The 21,540-nt window shown below is 37.0% G+C and overlaps 1 protein-coding gene across 3 annotated transcripts in view; it reads right to left on the bottom strand.

Moving 5' to 3' along the window:
- Positions 1-2,340: 2,340 nt before the first annotated feature.
- LOC127647043 (sodium-coupled neutral amino acid transporter 3-like) overlaps positions 2,341-21,540 on the bottom strand; it is a 40,700-nt gene continuing 21,500 nt past the window's right edge. For 2 of the 3 annotated variants that reach the window (XM_052131106.1, XM_052131108.1), the window contains 9 exons: positions 14,844-14,926; positions 14,415-14,473; positions 14,137-14,301; positions 11,785-11,864; positions 11,602-11,702; positions 11,168-11,292; positions 10,638-10,782; positions 6,589-6,692; positions 2,341-5,051 (listed from right to left, as the gene is read on the bottom strand). In XM_052131106.1, coding sequence (XP_051987066.1) covers positions 4,947-5,051; positions 6,589-6,692; positions 10,638-10,782; positions 11,168-11,292; positions 11,602-11,702; positions 11,785-11,864; positions 14,137-14,301; positions 14,415-14,473; positions 14,844-14,926 — 967 coding nt within the window. In that variant the 3' untranslated portion in view covers positions 2,341-4,946. The remainder of the gene's footprint in view (positions 5,052-6,588; positions 6,693-10,637; positions 10,783-11,167; positions 11,293-11,601; positions 11,703-11,784; positions 11,865-14,136; positions 14,302-14,414; positions 14,474-14,843; positions 14,927-21,540) is intronic. The other variant, XM_052131107.1, reaches the window with a different exon arrangement.

The following is a 21,540-nucleotide window of genomic DNA, read 5'->3' as shown; positions in this document are numbered from 1 at the left end:
GGGATTTTAGTTAATCCGTTAGTTGTTCGAGCCAGTTGACCCATAACAAAGGAAGTTTAGGTTAAGGAGCGATAGTTTTGAAGGAAAACAGATGAAAATACACCCTGCCATCATCACCAACATGCAGTTGACGCTTTGTTCAACTCTACGCAAGGTTGTGGTGTTTATAAGAAAGGGGCGGGGTTTAAGCAGGCTAAATTATTGGTGAAGTCCTGCATACGTCACCAGAGAGAAGTCTGTCGTTTCACAGGAAGATCGAGTTCTTACATTTTGATTACAAGGTACATTTTTTTTTATTAAATTAAATAAAACATGCATGGATCAATCGTTCACAAATAAGATCAATAACATGCATTTAGAAAATAGATAGGGTGAATTTATATTTCATGCCAACTTTAATGTCTTCGTAACCGATCCCTTTGTGTGTGAAAAAGAATGACATTTAAGCACTTTTTAACTATAACAGATTGCTTTCAGTCTTTGGCGTTGACAAATGGCCGATTGCTCCTGTGACGCAAGCACGTTGGCACGTGCCTCCGACTCATTGTCACATGTCAGTTCACGTGCCATCGCGCTTACATCATGGGAGCGCTCTGTAAATTCAGGCATTCGTCAAGACATTTCAGGAAAATAACTTTTATAGTTAAAAAGTGCTTAAATATCATTCTTTTTCGCACACAAAGTGCTCAATTCGCTTTAGAGATAGATTACCGCTGGAGATAGGATGGATTACTCTTATGCTGACTATCTGTGCTTTTTGAACCTACAAATTTCTAATCACCACTCACCCATTATAAGGAACTGCTGAGCCTGGATCTTTTTCTACAAATCTTCGAAAGTGTTCTGCTGAAGAAAGAAAGTCATACACATCTCAGATGGCATGAAGGTGAGTAAATTATCAGAGAATTTTCATTTTTGGGTGAACTGTCCCTTTAATTGTTTACATTTTTTATTATTTATTCATAAACTCAGATCCACAACAGTATTTTCCACGATCAAAAAAGTTGTTTAAATTCAAATAAAACATTGTGGGGAAAAATCATTTAATAAAGCAGTACACAAATATTTTTTTTGTTCTGTATCCAGTTGTAGTATTACATTAGTATTCAGTTACCTATATATATTCGAGAACAACAGAAAAAAGGTGCTAGTATAATATATTATATTATATTAATACATACAGGCATAACTTTTTTCAAAAGTTGTATCATTAAAAAAAAAAATCTAAATCAAAATGCAAACCAGTCATCAATCAAATATGTCCCCTGAAGTACTGCATTTTAGTTTAATATTTATAGTGAAGTCGTTTTTAAATAAGGCTGAGTTATGCCACCTCATCAGTTAAAATACTTTTTTCTATCCCAGCTAAACATGCAGGAACAACTGTAAGTAAGCCATTCATAGGTACATTTTCTCGAAAACTGTATACACTTAAATATTCCTGTGTTTGTTTTGAGCGACCAGCTTAGATCCGCCCCAACAACGTTACTCAGCCAATGGTGTGAGTTGGGGGCGGGACTATCTGACTGAACAACCGCAGGCAATGGGCGAATTCAGAAAGCTGTTTTAAAAACAACTTTTATTTTTGTAATTCCGTTCGGTGGCGCTAGTGTGTCAGAAAATGCATAATCCAGCTTTATTACCTCACTATGTTTTCGAAACTATTAATATATTGGGTCAAATGCTGTTTCAAATGAGTTTTACTTCCAGTTAGAGTGGTGGAAGTATAGAATCTTTCCGAATCGGTTCGAACGAATCATTTAAAAGAACCGGTTCTAAAGAACGACTCCTTCGAATCGGACATCACTAGAAAGGGCAGTGCAAGACTGACAACACGTTTGTACCTAAACTCTACTTTAAGAAACTACAGAAACGTATTACAAATGTTCAACAAATGACCAACATTGTGTTTAGCGAGTTGAGCGTTGAATAATAAATCTTTGGTTTCCCAAATCAGAAATTAGTTCAAGAGATTTTTATTAAATGTATCAGACAAGATTGCTTTGCTTGAGAAAATATGTGATGGGGAAATTGTTAAATTTGCTCTAATAAATTCTCCAATGCAAATAATTATTCATTTAAAATTAATTTTAGGTCATAATATCTGACAGTTTTAGAAATATGTAAAAAAAAAAAAAACAGCATTTTTAAGTCTTGGCATAACATAAAACATAAGAGCCAAATAACGTGATTCTGAAAATTGCCATTGTGCAAATTCTTTAGACATAGTAGACTTGCACTACTGTTTCATATGTTTATTTTATGCTATTTTATTATGACCTAGGAAAATCATAGCATATTGTCGAGGCTGTATAGTAAAAAAAAAACCTCATTTGTGGTTTGAAAACAGCATTTTTATTGTCAAAATGTTCTTCTATTTACACTATACAAACTAAATATTCATCAAAAAAGCAGTTAACATTTATATACATTATATATGAATGCACTAAACAACATATGAACTCAACTGCATCAATTAAATAGGTGTTATTTGTTGGTGAGAATAATGTTTTCAAAATAATAAAATGCAAAACTCTTTCCATGTTTCAAATGAACATTGATTTTTGCACTGAAGGCTGTAACATTAGTTTTTTTTAATAATCTTATTGAAAGGAAAAAATGCAAGAATATGTGTGCCATACAAAATAAATGGTCAGTACTTCTTTGTGGAAAGTTATATAAAATGGGCAGCGTTGAAATGAATAACCTTGACAGAATTTCAATAGCTTTCATTTTCGCAGTACACGTCATATGAATCACAATACAGAATTTTCAACATTCAATACTCGTGAATTTATCTTTTAACCAAAGCTACTTTGGATGGTGCAATTTTTAATATACCTAGCAAGGTTATAACTGGACAAAATAATACTCAAATAAATAAAAAAAAAAATTAAAAAAAAAATATATATATATATATATATATATATATATATATATATATATATATATATATATAACTCCCATTGTATATACCATAAGCATTTCAGTGATCAATGTCTAAAGAGATTCATAGGAGGCACATTTATGTTGGATTTTCTCCATTGAAAAATACTTCAAAGAGTCAAATTTGTATCAATTAACAACATTCGGAAAACAAAGCAAAAGTTGTTTAACAAACATCATTACCTTCTTTAAAAACACTTAAATTATGAACAACAATGTGGCAGCTAATAAAAACATGACACTGTTTTTCAGACGCCAGCATAATTTACTTCTGTTTTGATGTTTTATCTGTAAAAGTTCAGCTTGTTTTTTGTTGACAGTGCAAACAGAACTTTCTATGAAGTTCTTTTGAAGTCATGCACCAATGTCATGTCAATTAATGTATTTCAAATTAAATTAACAATTATTTTATGTTTTTCTATATCTAATTAATGATATTCTGATGTTATAAAAATACGGTGGTGACATTACAAAGGCATGTTAATGTCGCAGGATTATGTTTGTTTATGGTTTGTCATGTTATCCACTACTAGCCCAGCCAGTTAACACCTTTCACATAATATTAATAACATATGGATATATTTTTTCATTATATAATATTGTGACAGGCTCTAAACACACGTTATTTCTTGAAAACTTTGCATGAACCACTGACTAAGAGTTATTTCACGCACCACATAAGCCGGAAGCCATCAATCGTTTTCGAACTAAAAATAAAAACTGTTGTTTTAAAAGTTTCTCCATTTCCTAATACCAAAAACAGGTCCACAAATACTGAGATTGCAAGAAACATTACTGTAAAACAATGTTAAACAACACAAATGCAAAATAACAAATTTACAACCGTTTTCATGTGAGCAGCTTCCAATCTAAATCAATTCAACTTTGCTTAATATGATTGTTGGAATTCTAATATAGGGAGATTAAGTCTGTTTCAAGTAAAACATATGTTTAATGTTTGCTCATGTCCTGTATATCTAACGTTTGCCTAAATGGCCTAAAGCATGCGGAGCACATATTTAGCCACCATGATTTTTAAAGCAACACAAACAAAAGCGTTTTCATTTGAAGTACATGTTAATACCATAGCATACAGATAAATACTCATCCAGTGAACTGCAGAATATATTTGATACATTTAAATAAATATGTTTAACACAGCCTAAATTTCTATCTAATCAAGGCATTCTAGAATTTGACTATTTCTACTGTGCATACTTTAGTGATTATAGATTATAAAAATCCTTTGCTTTGGCACACCGAAATTGTGCAGTATCATAAATTGCACTCTCATTGATAACATGACTTCTTGATTGTCCTAAGACTACTAACAAGTAACCAATATACCAAAGTAACCACACTCGCTTCATTCTTCTCTCAGAAAAAAATCAAAACATCTGCAATTTCTCTGTTCTGTGTAATATGGGCAAAATATTACACAGATTTAAAAATCTGATATGTATACATGTATCTATGTAGATAACTATCGTGACTTTCTACAGTACTTTTGGTTAATCGTGTCTCAAGTATAGGGCTTTGGGTTGATGAAGCAGAAAGACAGAGTAAATAGAAAATGATGTAAAGCAAACTTGAGCCATGATAGTGAATTTCTACAGGATAAGTGAAGATGCACTAACCCTTTAATAAATACAAAGATATACCACGATTGACACGATTAACACCTTTAAATTGTAGTAAAACTGTACCAATAACTTTAACTTGGTACTTATAAATTAATAACATTAGGCTGAATTGATCAAAGGCCTTCTCTGAATAATGGCAATTTTCCAGAATGGCACAGAAAAATCTGTGGAAAATGTTGTTTTGGGTCCCCCTCACCTAGGGCATCGCCTATAACACAATAAACAGTATAGACAAGAAAAATAAAATAAAAATAAGGACAAAACACAAAAGTCAAATTATCTTCCAGTATGTTACACCACTAACTAACTCTCATACAAAGGCACGTACACAAGCACACATTCAGAAGAGTTTGTCCCCTAGTGGCCGCCAAGAGCACTGCTGCTGCCTGTTGTCCAATCAATGATGATGAAGCTCAAACTCATTATCATAAACAACACACCCAGTCCAGCAAAACAGGCAGCCTGTGAGAGACAGAGAGAGAGAGAGAGAGAGAGAGAGTGAGAGAGGGAGAGAGAGATAAATATATATTTAAAAGTCATGACTTAAATAATTATCCAGTGTTGTATACGGTAGGCTATACAGTAGTCCTAATTAAGTAATTCAGATACCTGAAAAAAAGAGACTAAAGTAACCCATTATTAACCTCCTGAGACTCCGTGTCCACATACGTGGATATTATGTTTTGGCTTCACTATATGCAATGCATAATTTCATTTCATTTAAACCGACTGATCTCAGTTCAGGGGACTGTGCTGTCAGTAAAGGGTTAAACTTTTGATGTATGGAGTCATGTGACTAAACAGCATGGCGCAGACCACAGTGTGTCTCTGGGAGAAATGGCAACAAAACTACATCTGGTAAGAAACCTAATTACGTTTTTATGTTGAAAGCTGTTCGAGTCAACAGATTATAGTCTCTAGTTTCATCCGATGTGCCATTTTTTCAATTTGAACGATTTATCGAGAAACGGCACACTGTTAAACACAATGACCACATTCGTGGACGGTATGATCAGTTTCAGTTCAAATATTCTATATTTACTGTGCATTACCACATTGAGAATCAGTGGATGCATCCAAAAACTGGAAAATGTTCCTTTCAGAGTACTTGGAGTTAGGATGAAAATAAGGTGCATTTCAAACTGGAGGTTAGGTCATTCACTAAATAGGGAGCAAGGGAGCATCCTATAGCTCTCTTTGCAGCTAACTGCATTCAGTCCAAACAATTTCTGGCTGCAGATGATGTTTGGACCACTCAACATGTTTGGCAGACATGGAACAATGATAATAAGTACATTTATTATTATTATATCATTTTATTTGAACATGGTTGGCAGTGGTTGGATGACGCTGGACAATAATTTGAATCAGCATTAGTTATGCTAATTACTGATGTAATGTCTGTAATGTCTCAAAAACATGAACAACCAACAATCCTGGAAACATAAACAATTTGATTAAAAAAAAATCTGGCTTTGTATAGCTTGGTATTACTTAGTCCTGTTGTCCACATATGTGGATATCAATATTTTTTGTTTTAAAAGGAATAGGGGCTAATGTTTACAAATCAAAAGTGGTAATGGAAAAAGCTCACAGCAGTCATGCATTGCACACTGATCATAATCATAGAGTATGTGTTAGGAAATATGGCCTATTCACTGATTCAGTGTGTTGTTCAATCAATTCACTTCTGATTCGTTTCAGACACATTCATGATTCACAGATGGTTTGCAGTAATAATGATGTCCGTTTCAAGAACAAATCCTTCTATTGGGTCTGTTCTTTGAACTTAAACACTTTGTAAATCAATAGACCGTGATGATATAGAGCCAAAGAAGCCGCTCAGCCAGACTGAATCACAGCCTACTGGAATAAGATGACATAAATCTTGGATCAATCTAATTTAAACATCTGTCGCTGCCTAGACAGCAGTTTTCAAAATGTACTTTCATCTCTTTTGGGGAAACGGACTGTAATAAATCATACAAACAGAACTCACAAAGATTTTGGGGGCAGACCGCATTGGCTCTTTATCCCTCGGAACAATCCGGATGTAAAAGACGGCCGGGAAGATGAAGATCAGGCACGGAGCGGATGTTGCACCTGCAGACAAGAATGAGCAAATCAGCTTAATTCAATTCAATCTGACACTAATGACTGATGAAGTGAACATGATGACAATTACAATCAGAACCAGCAGATTTGTCCTTGCTGATGAAAATGAGATTGAAAAAGTTAAATGAGAAGCCATAATTTGCGTTGGACAAAAAAACAGTTCAGTTTTATTTTTATGGCCATCAACAAATGGAATAGGAAGTTTTCAGTTAAATACAATAAATGAATGGGTCAAGGACAAATAAGGATGTCTAAGATGATGAAAAAATCTAGTTCTTAGAAATGTAATCTCTGCATTTATGTTTGTTTCATACAGTTTTTAAAAAAAGTTGTATATATTATTTTCAACTAAAATGTGAATTAAATTAAGTAAAAAATGTAAAGTGGTGAAACCATAAAGTATAAAGCAATACATATTGCACAGTATATGCACATTAGTGTATTAGCTTCCCTTTGGCTTTATTACAATCTAAGGAATGTTATACCTCTAAGAAATTTAGATTTTAAGATCAGAAAAAAGATCAAAATAAATTCTTAAAGGGGACCTATTATGCAACATACATTTTTTTGTACATAAATGTGAGTCGGCGGTGTGTGTACACAACCACCCTACAATGTTAAAAGTCCACCCACTCCTCTCTTATATTTCTATTACCGTAATGTCCGGACTATAACCCGTAACTTTTTTTCCCACGCTTTGAACCTCGCGGCTTAAACAATGACGCGGCTAATATATGGATTTTTCCCGCTTTCAAATTTTATTTAAAAAAAAAAATAAACATTCTGTGACGTGCTCAGTTTTTTGGCAGCGTGAAGCTTTCATTAGACCAATGAAATTGCCGAACAGGTTAAGGTCAAACAACTTTTTTTGTTTACGGTTTAGATTAAATCGAGCGCGCTCAAACTTCCCATCATTCTGATTACGGTAGTCATTTTGTCTCCCTCATCATGGCAAAGACATGGAGAAATGCATATGATGCTGCTTTCAAGTTGAAGGCAATTGATCTGGCTGCTGCACGGGAGCTTGGTCTTAATGAGTCGATGATAAGACGTTGGAAACAGCAGCGTGAGGAAGTGCAAAAAGACAACTAAATCTGAGGCTATTCTGAGGCTATTCAACTCCGACACCGAAGGAGATGACTTCAGTGGTTTCAGTCCACAGGAGGAGGAAGATAGTGACCAATGACTTTCTTGGTAGGCTACTGTTTTTATTTTTTGTTACAAGCCGTGTGTGGCAGCGGGGGCGTGGTCAAGCGCCCGTCCGGGAGAGAAAAGCTGTAAGGGCGCTTACACCTGAGCTAAATTATGTCTAACACCGATGTCTAATTTCAAGTGCCCTGCTTCACGTGTCCTTCTTGGGAAAACTGTCACACTGGCACCAGTGTGACAGTTTTCAGCAGGGCACTTGACGTTCCAGGTAAGGCTTTTAATGGCCACAGAAATGTTTACAATCAATTTTATAAAGTTTCTCAATTCTTCAATGCGCCAACACTAGACTGACGTGTGTCACTCTCTCAGCTCTGTGGCTGCTGCCTTTTTATGCCGCTCTCCCCATGCTTACTGAAATTAGACACCGGTGTTAGACATAATTTAGCTCAGGTGTAAGCGCCCTTACCGCTTTTCTCTCCCGGACAGGCGCTTGACCACGCCCCCGCTGCCACACTGTGTTTCGTTAAAGCCTATTTATTTTTGTTACAAGCCGTGTTTCGTTGCAGCCTGTGTAAAGTTCATTTGTTTCAATGTACCGGTAGGCACCTTCGGCTTATAGACATGTGCGACTTATTTATGTTAAAAAAGAATATTTTTTTTTAATTCAGTGGGTGCGGCTTATATTCAGGCGCGCTCAATAGTCCGGAAATTACGGTAATCAAAAACAGTGTGTCAAAATGAATGCTTTTCGTTTCTGCTCTGAAGTGACGTCACGTTAGATCAGGCCTCGCCCACGACTGGTGACGGACTCTACCCTGTTATCATAGATCCTCCCCTGAGTGATCTACACACAGTCTGACATTGTTTTCCACGTTGGAGCAGATACAGTGAGAAGAACAATGTCTCAGCTTCGTAAGCATCATAAGTGTTGTGTTGTTGGCTGTAAAAGTGAACATAAGAGTCTTCATGTACTCCCGGCATCAGAGCCACTGAAGACGCAGTGGACAATCTGGACTGATAATCTGGCATACCGGGAATTCCCCGGTGGGCCGACGCACTTTGGGGCCGATCAGGGGCGTACTGGGCTGAATGGGCCAGCGATAAGCTAAAATGAGCTGCCGCTTTATGCAGAACGGACCACAAAACGGTGCTGCAATATGCAGAAAAGGTCAGCTTTTCCACTGCATGATACAGCGCGACTCAGCTCGCTTTTTGGGATTTTCCACTGTGTATAGTACCTGGTACCTGATACTTTTTTTAGTACCACATCGGTCGAGGCTGCAAGCGAGCTGAGCTGATACTAAATGTGACGTCATAATCCTGCAGATCACTGATTGGTCAGGGAGAATCGTCACTACTAGCACTGTGATCACTGAATTTCCGACACGTGACATCATCCCACTAGTTTTAAAGTTAGCAACAGCGATAACAGTGTAATTTGATCACGCGACTTTCGAATTTTGAAAAAAGAAATCCAAGCCGTGGTCAAAATACGAGGTGCAGACGGTCAACTCATTAGCGATGAGCAAAACGAAAAAGTCTCTCAGGAAGTGTCTCCGCACTCAAGCTGTTGGCCGCACATGGCTACCACCGGACCTTCCAACAGTGCAGAGAAAAGTTAAAAAACTTAAGTGACTACAGAACCATCAAGGAAATGTGGTTCGACCAAATGGACGCTATCTAAACCGGCGAGCAATGGGAGGGAGAGTTTCCTGGACTCAGCCACGATGGAGGATGGCACATTTTGTTATGTTAACTTTATACTCTGCTTGAAAGCTTCACTTTATTTAGTTGACCAGCTACTGGAAAGCTTGCTTCTAAAACAAGCAGGCCAATTTAACTGTTACACCTGTGTAAAATCACCATGCAACAACTGCTTTATGCAGCACAATGAGCTAGTAGCTAACAGCTAGCGGTTGTGTTATTGTTTTGGTCAGTTTGTGTTGTGTTTAAGATGATGTCACGACAGTAGAGGCGGCGCAACTATGACGATCATCCTATAATCCCACCCACGTTGAGGGACACTAAACTGCAGTGGAAATGCAAGCTCTGAAAAGTAAAGCGAATAGAGTTGAGGCAAGTCGAACCGTAACGTGCAGTGGAAAATTGCCATAAAATCCCGGGCCAATTTCCCTTCCCAGTCCAGCCCTGCCTGAACTCTGGTATTTACGCTGTCAGTTGGTTCTGATTTGTTGTTTCTGTAGTGTCCGAAGCAGGAGCTGTAAAGACAGCCCTCTTCTGGAAAAGGGCGGGGAGCAGCAGCAGCTCATTTGCATTTAAAGAGACACACACGAAATCTGCATGTTTTTGATTTCACCCAAAAAGAGGCATTTATAACATGGTATAATATATGATCCGAGAGGTATTTTAAGCTGAAGCTCCTGAGACTTACAGTATATTACATCTTGTAAAAAGGGGAACAATAGGTCTCCTTTAAATTATAATTAAGAAATCGAAAACTTGTTCATCATAAAAGAGGTGTACTAAAATTATTGTTAGTATGAATAGCATTTTAAATGCAATATTAAACAACTAAATTGATCTATTTTAGATCTGTTCAAGCCCAGAGAACATTTACAAAAGCAACCACGTTCATGTCAGTGTCCATAACCCTTAATGAGAAAGCAAAATCAGCAATGATGCCAACATGATGACCCTAAACAGGGTCTGGGTGTATGCTGTGGCATTTCAGACACATTTCATTAGACTCTCAACCACAATAGAGACCACTTTTGACCTGGCCAGAGAAGGTACTCTTGGGTCAGTGATGACTGACAGACTCACCGATGATGCCAAAGATGCCCAGAATATTTGGAGCGAAGATGACCAGGATGTTGATGAAAGTGAGGAGGATGAGAGCTATTGTGATGTGTCGGATCCAGCTGAATGCCTTTTTAGAAAACAGCATCTCCTGAATGGCTCGCCGAACCTTTGAGAAAAAGAAACAGATTGAAGCTTGAGAACAAAAGATGTTCAATAGAACATCATAATATACGGTTGTTGGCCAAGGGGTTCAAAGTTTTAAGGTTATTCTTAGGAAATGATTCATCTAAGGACCAAAAACAAATGGCCATGGACGAAACAACCATAGACATTTTCAGATTAGCGGTCAACATTTTTCACTAGTCGATTCCACTCTTAACCACATTAATAATGCTAAACCTAACCGTAATTATTTCAACCCATCACCACAAGTTTGGAATTCATATAGTTATACATTTAATAGATAACTGAGTAAATCACAGTATAACAGGGTTGAACAGGAAGTGAGGAACGTTGCATTTCAGCATGTTTCATGATCTCATACCACCCACCGGGAACAGAACGATGGGCACAGTCAGTGTGACGGCAGTGAGCACAGCCAATCGCACGCACAAGATCAGAGTGTCATAAGGGTCGATCCTGCTGTACGTGTGCAGAAGCTCTGGTTCAACGTTAGCTGTGTAAATAAAGGGATGTTCATCAACTTAGTATGAACTCAGATAGCTGCATTGAAAATAGCGTACACTTACAATGATAAATATTCACACAGAATATACTGAGCAGTACATTTAGATAAAAACATTTCAGGGCAGTATAATACAACTATTCAGGCATATTGGAGATTTTGGAACCGATACAATGGGAAGAAAAACTTCTATAGTATGAAAGTTCTTCAAGTATGTGCCTTGTGTTTTCGGCCCCATAGGTATAGACATGATTCATAAGCAAAAGGCTAGTTATGGGCAAATGATGCGTTAAACCTTACTGTAAAATGTGAGGTAGCCAAAGAGGGCCGCAAGGAAGTACATGGTGAACATGATCAGGATGGAGATATTGGAAATATGCTGCATCTTCCTCTGAGTAGGACTGCAGGGAGAGAGGAAGGTGTGAGATGTTTGTACAAAACACAGGATTCAGTTATGTTGCTACTTTAATCCAGCGGACTCACTTGCGAAGCTCAGTGTAGATGGGCAGAACTTCAGGGTGGCACACAAAAGCGAAGGCCAGTATAGGGATGGTATATGCAGTCTGTAGAACAACAATAGCATGACTTTACTTTCTTTATTCATGTTGTGCATTGGCTTTAACATGACATTTGACAGTGTATTCTGATACTTCTAATTGTCCATAAACCCACAATGGGCCCACTTCGTTAATTCTAGAACCCCCCTTGAATACATATGTGGGTCAAAAAAGACCAAGGCAAAAGTAAAACGGAGTAGGATAAATGCTTTTTACCAAAATTAATTATAAACTTGTAAAAAGATAACCTTATGTACTCTATATTGCACTACATTTCTATATTACTCTATGCTGCTATATTTGTTGTTTGGTGTGTTAAGGCATACTGAAAATTGAGAAGAACACAAATGTTGCTGCAGTGGCGTAGCTTATAACGATGATATAACTGTGCTTTTTCCGTGCGGATGACCCGGGTTTGATTCCGCCTTTTGTCCCAGTTTTTCCCTCTTATTATTTCCTTTAATACTACTTATAATAATAAATAAAAATGAATATATAGATTGATTTCCTTGCGCTGTCCTTTTCTGCATATCGCGGCGCCGTTTTGTAGTACGTTCTGCATAATGCGGCGGCTCATTTTAGCTTATCGCGGCCGACCCACTGGCCCGCTCGGATCTCCCGATGGCCAGCCTGCCCCTGATTGGCCCAAAATTGTGTCGGCCCACTGGGAAAATGCCCGGTATGACAGATTACCAGTCCAGCCCTGCTCACGCTCATGCCATCCCAGATGTGAATGGCTTTCTTTCTTCTGCAGAACGCAAATTAAGATTTTTTATATGAATATCTCAGCGATATGGTGCCAAAATTGCAATGCCCCAAAAAGCACATAAAGGCAGCATGAAAGTAATCCATATGACTTCAGTGGTTTAATCCATATCTTCTGAAGTGATATGATAGGTGTGAGTGAGAAACAGATCAATATTCAAGTATATTTTTGCTAGAAATTCTTCTCCTTGACCAGTAGGTGGTGCATGCATGAAGAATGGGAATCACCAAAAACACAAGAAGAAGCGTGTGAAAGTGGAGACTGACTGGGCAGGGAGAAATTATAATAAAAATTGACTTCAATATTGATCTGTTTCTCTCTCACACACACACACACACACATAAACACACACACACCAATCAAATCACTTCTGAAGATATGGATTTAACTACTGGAGTCATATGGATTACTTTTATGCTGATGTATGTGGTTTTTGGAGCTTCAAAATTTTGGCACCCGTTCACTTGCATTGTATTGACATAAAGAGCCGAGATATTTTTCTAAAACTCTTCATTTGTGTTCTGCTGAAGCAAGAAAGTCATACACATAATGAGTGTGAGTACATGATGAAAGAATTTGCATTTTTGAGTGAACTATTCCTTTAATGAATGTCATACAGAAAAACGAGTAGTGTTAAAACGTAAAAAACAATAACCAATTGTAAAAATATTTTTTTTCTGATTATTGTGATGTGTTTTATAAATGGTTTAATAATGAATGCTAGCTTTTGAGACATGTTTTTCGTGATAATTTAAAATTCAACAAGGGTCATATCATACTTTTATATTATTAATTTTATTAAATCATTTTATTATTTAAAATGAATTTTCCCTGATTTCAACTTAAAGGTGCACTCAGTAATTTTTTCCTCATTAAAAGAGTTTAACTCCTGAAGACGTTAATTGTAATTCTGCAGTATATGTAGAAATCATGACTCCAGTCTTATCAGTAACCTTATAAAAGCGGTTTTATTCTGCATGGAGAGGGTCTGCACATGTTAGAATCACATGACCAGCTGAATACTACTCGCTTAATCTCAGTAACGGTCCAACCCTAACCCTTTCACTAACTGATTAAAGTAATCATGGCTGACTGTGCTACATTTCTACAATGGCATCTGCAACTGAAAACTATTGATTTTAAATGATGCTACATCCAAACCACTAGATGTCAGTGTATGTCCAAGATGACACAAAGACAGAAGTTTCTGAGTGCACCATTAGAGATTTTTGCATAAATCATGTCATGTTTTCCAAGAAAAATATCTAAACGTCCTTAAAACAAGATCAAATTTTCTATTTTGTATTTTGTATCTTCTTTATTTGTATTACCCACATTGGCCCTTCGTTTCAATACATTCCCTTTTTTCTCTCAAATTCAGAGAGTGAGTGTTTTCATAAATCTCTCTTATCCCAAAAGTTTAAGGAGAATGTTATTCCTTATGATATGACTCCTTCAATTATCATTATGTATGTCAAAAGACAAGCACATATTCTGCTTTTTGTCTTGTACCTGTGAGTTTACAGTGAACATTTGAGGGCCACACTGTGATTCGTCCATCTCGCGTCCGTTATTGTAACTGTGTGCGTGGTTGACTGTAACGTTTGAATGTGCGTGCGTGCTATTGTGTGAGAACTCCTCAAATGGGCAAGGAATCTGGAACTTCTTATAGATGACCTAAGAATAAAGAAGTATATATTCTTATTAATAATGTTTTTTCCCACTCTTTTGGAATCATATCTGTACTCAACACAATGACAATGACGATCATTATGATGGCAAATACTTACTGCACTAAGGAAGAACACCATGCAGCTGAGCGAAAAACCACTAGTGTAACCAAGGTAACCTACAAAATTCAATATAACAGGGCGTCATCATTTGAATTTGATATTTATGCACACAAGGCTGAATATCAGTTATAAACCTGTGAAAAGTCGAGTGAGTTATCGCTCATCTCACTTAATCTCTACTAAATGAGGTTACAAAACAGAAATACTCGTCAGGTTAAACTTGATTAAATTACTAAAAACTGTGCCAAAACACCAAAAACAGACCTCCTTGTGGCTGAAAACGGTAATTGCTGGTAGATTCGAATATTGTAGTTGTTACTTTTGCTGTTATATATTACTTTCATGTCATATTACGTCATATGAGAACAGAATGAGCTATTAAATGGTCTACGAAACACAGATTGACTGAAGAAACAATCTACTCACCAAGTTGTTTCATCAAAGCCAGGGGCAGAATTACAGAGATAGAGACAAGCACCACCAAGTACTTGCCATTGAGATACCATTCCCTAGAGATACACAGAGAGATAGATGTATTGAACCAGCAAATAGTAAATAAAATACACATCCTTGGAACCTAAGCTAATGCAAATACATTGCTGTAACCTTAGTGTGAAGTCACAGTATACGGTAATTATTTAATTATAAAAAATGCACTACTTAAAGGGTCCCACTTTATGTTAGTTGTCTATAATTACTATGTACTAACATTAAAATATATACAATATGATATATATATATATATATATATTGTGTAAATAGAAGTAGTCCTGCAAAATTCTCTCAAGATTCAAATAAGCTCCTACAGAGGTTGAGGTACGGGTAGTTTTAGGAGTAGGGGTAGGGTAAGTGTTGGGTTAGATATAGGGGTTCTAGTTAACAGTGTAAAGGACCGTTCACACCAAATCCGTGACAATCTTGCGAGACGAACGTCTGACGGAAGGTCTATTCGCATCCTAATCTAACCCTAAAACTCTCACCCCTGTACAGAGGCGGCACTGTTCCAGTGCTGTTGTTATACCAGTCTACAGTCCTCACCTTTCAGCTGTTACAGATGAATATACTGAATGCTGTTAAAGCATTTATTTACCTACTTTGGCAAAACTGTTTCATTCATCAATTTTCTTTCCATGGTGTTGATGAGTATATAATCAGTTTTTTATGTGAGTGAGATGAGTAAAGAGTACTTTTTCATATTTATTTGCACATGTATTTTGCTACAATTAAGGGAGGGTAGCGTCACATGGGGTAACCTCCTCATGGTCGCAATTACATTTACGCATTTGGACACTTTTATCCAAAGCCGACTTACAGTGCACTTATTACTGGGACAATCGCCTCGGAGCAACTTGGAGTTAAGTGCCTTGCTCAAGGACACAATGGTGGTGGCTGTGGGGATCGAACCAGTATCCTTCTGATTAACAGTGATGTGCTTTAGCCCACTAAGCCACCACCACTCTGAGGTTCTCACTCTGTGGTTCTCGCTCTCAATGGGGTGCGTGGTAAGATGTGTGTGGATCGTGGAGAGTAGCATGAGCCTCCACATGCTGTGAGTCTCCGCAGTGTCATGCACGACGAGCCACATGATAAGATGCGCAGACTGACTGCCTTAGAAGGGAAGACAACTAAGACTTGTGACTCCTGGATTGAAGTGAGTAAACGGGCCACCACAAGGACCTACTAATTATTAGGAATTGGGCATTCCAAATTGGGAGAAAGTATAATGCACTACTTATATTAATTATATTAATAGCCAGGACTCAACAAACCTTTAAAGCAGGGTTCCCCAAACAGCTTTCACCAAGGGCTGTATTCTGTCAACAATACAAAGCCAAGGGCCACTGCCCTTGATGATATGAAAAGGTGTTTGTGCTGCTGCTAAAACTATTATTATTATTACTATTATTGTTTTGATTGTTTTTGGTCAAAGTGTTTTTCTCTCAGTATTATTAGCCTAGTTTTATTTATTCAAACAATTATGAACATTTTGTTTGCATACAGAAAAACAAAACTACACAGCTTTGCCTGTAAAATAAAAAAATGTAAATAAAAACTGAATGGAATAATGAAAAACATAAAACTTGAACAATCTGTATCTCCATGTTCTCCATTGAACCGTTCCAGCTCATCTCCAAACGGGACCTACTCCCTGCACTTTCCCTAATTGCAAATGTAATTATTAGACCTGTTTGCATTAATATTGTTATTGTTCTTCCTTTGATTAATGGGGGTCAAACTGTACCTGTATTAACAACCTCTGATGTTGGGACTTTACTCTGCTGTTGAGACAATGATCAAGATGTGCACTATCCTGGTTCTAGATGATACTCATTATAGAAAACGATGACTCACGCATGTAGGTGCAGCTGGCACCCCTGAAAATTATATAATTGAACCGTTTGTGCTGCAAACACCTGGTCTGTATTTGAAAGGCTGCTTATGGCGTTTTTTCTTAATATACATTATTTAATGAAAATCATATTCTCCTGGCATTAAAAATAGCAGCGAGGTTCGGCAATTCGTCTGCACTAAGCTCGTAGTAAAAATATCCCATAAAAAGATGCTTTACATGCAATATTTTACTGTACACAAACGAACTTCAGACTCGCTGTCTTCAAAAAAGTAAAGACTGTGAGCCAGAGATGACTTATTTTTAATATTAGGCCTATGCATTTTATTTTAAACTGTACTATACATGTTTTTCTTAATGTGCACTACTGTGCATGTGTATTTGTATCATATGTATGTTATATTATCCAGGCATTAATCAAAAAATTATAAAAAGAGTAGTTCGGTTCGGGAGTCTGTTTACTCGTAAATGAGTGTGTGTTTCGTAGGAGGCGTGTCTTGCAAAATCGTCACAGATTTGGTGTGAACAGGCCTTTGGTGCGAGCCAAACATTTGTCAATCGCGGGCCGGATCTGGCCCGTGTGCTGCCGACCGGCCCCTTAGAAATAATGTCTTTACAATTAGTATTAAAGGGGTTTCTGTAACACTTTACATTAAGGTTATATTTTTTAACAGTAGTTGATGCATTAGATATTATGAACTATTAATAAACAATACTTTAGAGCATTTTTTACTGTTAATGTTAATTTATCAAAATACAATTTTTATTGTTAATCCATAATGCATTAAATTAGAATATTAAGCACTGTAAAAGTATTGTTCATTGTTAGTTCATGTTAACTAATGCAGTTAACTATTGTTAACATTACTCAAATATACTCATATATGAAATTTACATTAACCAAGAATAATAAGTGCTGTAAAACTACTTTATGTTAATGTTGAGGATGGGGCCGGGCTGGAACAACTCACGCCCGTCCCCAATCAGCCTGCTGGGGGCGCCCAAGGGATAAAGGCGGTCGGTGATGACGGTTCGAGAGAGAGAGAGAATTACAGGCAGCTGCTCTGTGTGTTTATGTTTGTGTGTTTTTCGTTTATTTCGTCATTAAACTATTATTTATATTGTCAAGCCGGTTCTCGCCTCCTCCTTTCCCTTATACCCGCTTTACAGTTAACTAATGTAGATAACAAAGTTTAACAAAAACAACCTTATTGTAAAGTGTTACCGGGTTTTTCTTTAGTTAAAGGCTTTGTTGCAACTGGGCCCAGGAATATATTGTAAATTCACTCTAAATTGTTTTTGAGATTGCAACATGGCGTGGTTCCCTCTCCTGGCTAAAGTCATTGCCACACGAACATGCTGGCAGACAATTGGAGTCACAAGGTGTAAGGACCAGGCCTTGTTTGAGAGCTCTCTATTTTCAGACCCTCACCGTACCACTCCTCTCGTCCCTGGTATCCAAACACTGACAGGGGAGGTTGGCGTGCCAATGACCTCTCATGCTATATCTAGACAGCTATACGTGGAAACGACACATCATTCAAACAATAAACAAGACATCTACCTTTAGTGGCATAAAGATGCCACTAAAATAGAGTTGGGTACTTTTGCGAGGATGTGTAGATGTAAAGATGAATTTACATGCCAGCTTTTGCATAAACTCCACTACAGAGCATCCCACCTCCCTTCTGGGTTTTGGCACCACTGTAACACATAAATGACAGGGCAAGGAGGCGACGGGAACCAGCTGAACATTAAATATAATGTTTAATGGTAAACTTAAAACCAACACAAACAAACGTGCAGCATGGCCGTGTGCGTCTCTCTCTCTCAAACGGCGCCTCTGGGCACCCTTATCTCGCTCTCAGCTGATCAGCTGATTCATGACTTCCTTATCCTAAACCAAAACCTAAACCTAACTGATAGTGTGGAAATAGCCACAAAAAAAGGCACATTTTCTGAAGCAACCACGTCATTTCGTGTCGCTTTCTATGACAGTCTAACTCTACCAGGTGAGCTATCGTGGAAGTTATTCACACTGGTATATGTGTGTAAATGTAGGTGGGTCTGTAATACAAGCATTCAAATGTAGCGTTTTTCAAATGATGTGTAATAGTAAAAGTGTTTCAATATCATAACATAGCAGTGTGCAAGTAATAGGGTGAAAAATAAGTGTTAATAAAGTCCTAATCATGATTTGTGTGAAAATGAATAAAACGAACAGTTGTTGTAGCGCCTCTAGTGTTAATTTCACCAGGAAAGTGCGGCAAAGCATAGAACAGTTTGCAAACTTTTTTTGTATTAACATTCGTTCTAAGATACTAGCGCTGTGTCCAATTATCCATACTTCTCAACTATATAGTATGCGAAAAACAGTATGCCGATGTAGTATGTCCGAATCCTCAGATTTAAAGGTTGTTTTTATTACGTCATATATTCGTGTCAAGAGATGATGCCAACGTTGCAGAATGTCCGAAATCTATTCATACAACTCACATGCATACCTAAAAGTACGTTCTGTTTTGATGGCAGGTAAGTGCGTCATTGAAAATATACAGTACATACTGTGAGTGTGACAGTACATGGTTTCGGATGCAGCTTAGGTTCACAGTAAACAGTGAACAGTGCATTGCTATGCAACAAGAATAACTGCCAGATAAAATGCTGCGCAGTGAAACAAATATTAGCTCGGTAAAGAGGTCATAGAGGTTATTGAGGTCATATTAATTTTCCTGAATAAATCTATTGGAAAATTAGAAACCAGAAAGAAACTATTTGTTTTATAATCAGAAACATAGACTGCTGGATTGCACAATTGACCAATCAGAATCATTTATTTCAGAGAGACGTAAAAACTTTACATAAAATATGTTATTCAGAATACATGATATTTAGTGACATGGAATGCACATTTTTTGTTATTAGTCAATATTAGATGTAAGTTTAATAATCAGCACTGATCAGACCGATATTGGAAGATTATAATATGAGGAATTGCATTTCTTTTAAGAATTCAGAAGCCATGAGACTCATGATTGTTATGAAAGCATACGATAAGGTCTGGTGAGAAACAAACTGAAATCTAATGTATTGTTTAGTGAAACTGTTGATTGACCATTAATCTCCTGTGTGCGTTCATGATAGGGCACAAGAGCAACAGTTCAGTCAGCCCCCTCGCGACATTGGGTCGATCAAGTAAAAACGTGTTTGTTCTCTAAAAATAGGTCCACCACAGCGATAGTGACAAAACACAGCTGCACATAAAACAGAGAACAGAACTTACTAAACATGTCTGAATAGTTTGTAGTCGAAGAATTTATACATTTCTATGCCCAGCCTTATTTTTTTAATGGAGTATTCGAAAATCAAACAGAAACATAGAGGAGGCTACAGGCAGCCTCAGTTACGCCGTATCCTAACCTGCCGGCAAACACCATGCGATATAAGGAATCTTTCCTATGTTAATAAGAGTTATTGATTTTGATTTTTGAAGAGTTTGTAGCCGAAGAATTGATGCATTTCTATGCCCAGCCTTATTTTTTTAACTGGAGTCCTCAATCAAACTGAAAGTGATGGAGTAGGCAGGAATGTCTGTCACCTCTTATCCATACTGAACCAGCTAGTATTTTTGACAGACCTGTTGTTGTGAGACCTCTACAAAAACATTCGGTGAATGTAACATTCTCTTCCAAAAACAAATATTTTTTAAAAAAACATGAAAGGCCTGTAGCCTCCTCTATGTTTCTGTTTGATTTCCAAATACTCTGTTAAAAAAAAAAAAGGCTGGGCATAGAAATGCATAAATTCTAAACTACAAACTCTTCAGACATGTTTAGTAAGTTCTGTTCTCTGTTTTGTGTGCAGATGTGTTGTGTTCTGTTGTCGCTATCACTGTGAAGGACCTGTTTTTAGATAAACAAAACAAGTTTTCAGTTGAATGCCCCAATGTCACGAGGGGGCTGCGTTAACTGTGGCTCTCATGCCCTACATATAATACAATAATTTATTGGACTTCTGAATTTTTGTTTCCTTTTGAAGCTTGAAGAGGTGGTCACCATAAACTACCACTGTATGGCAGCACTGAGCAAAATGATTTTTCACAATTTCAAAATGTGAAATCACAAAGTCATATAGGGTTATAATAACACAGGGGTGAGTAAATAATGATTTTTTTGGGAGAACTAATCCTTTAACTAAATATATTGTTAGTGTAAATATCAATCTGTATCGGGTAACATTTTCTTTGTTAGGTGTTCTTAATAGAACAAATAGACAAATAGACAAAATGTACAATTAATCAGATTAATCATTGATTTTTTCACAAGTTCCTTAAACGTCTACCAATTTTGATCTATTGAGTTAGTTTTGGAAAGTCTTTTCTTGATCATATTAAATTAGGTGCAAACAGACTAGACCTGAACATGAAAACTCACTGCCATGATACCAGGGCATTGCTATTGCTATGGTGTTCTGGGTAGTTTTTGTAAGTCTATGGGAAATTTCCCCCCTGTTTTATCCTTCACCGGGGCAAAATCATAATTCTGATCACTTAGAAAGTATTAGCACAACACATCCTCAACAAGCAGCATGATTTGACACATTTGTCCTGCATTTTAACACAAACTTGTTGTTAAAATAGCAAGTGCTTTACAACAGAAAGCTAGCTAGCAAAATTATTTAAGGCAAGTAGTCTTAAAATGAAAATGATTGCTTTGTTGCGCATAGAATGCAATCCTCACATTTTAGGACACACTTGTTACTAAGGTTTACAAG

This window comes from Xyrauchen texanus, chromosome 7 (assembly GCF_025860055.1).
Source record: "Xyrauchen texanus isolate HMW12.3.18 chromosome 7, RBS_HiC_50CHRs, whole genome shotgun sequence".
NCBI lineage: Eukaryota > Metazoa > Chordata > Actinopteri > Cypriniformes > Catostomidae > Xyrauchen > Xyrauchen texanus.
The sequence above is the reverse complement of the archived record's forward strand: the minus strand, read 5'-3'. Positions and strand labels throughout refer to the sequence as shown.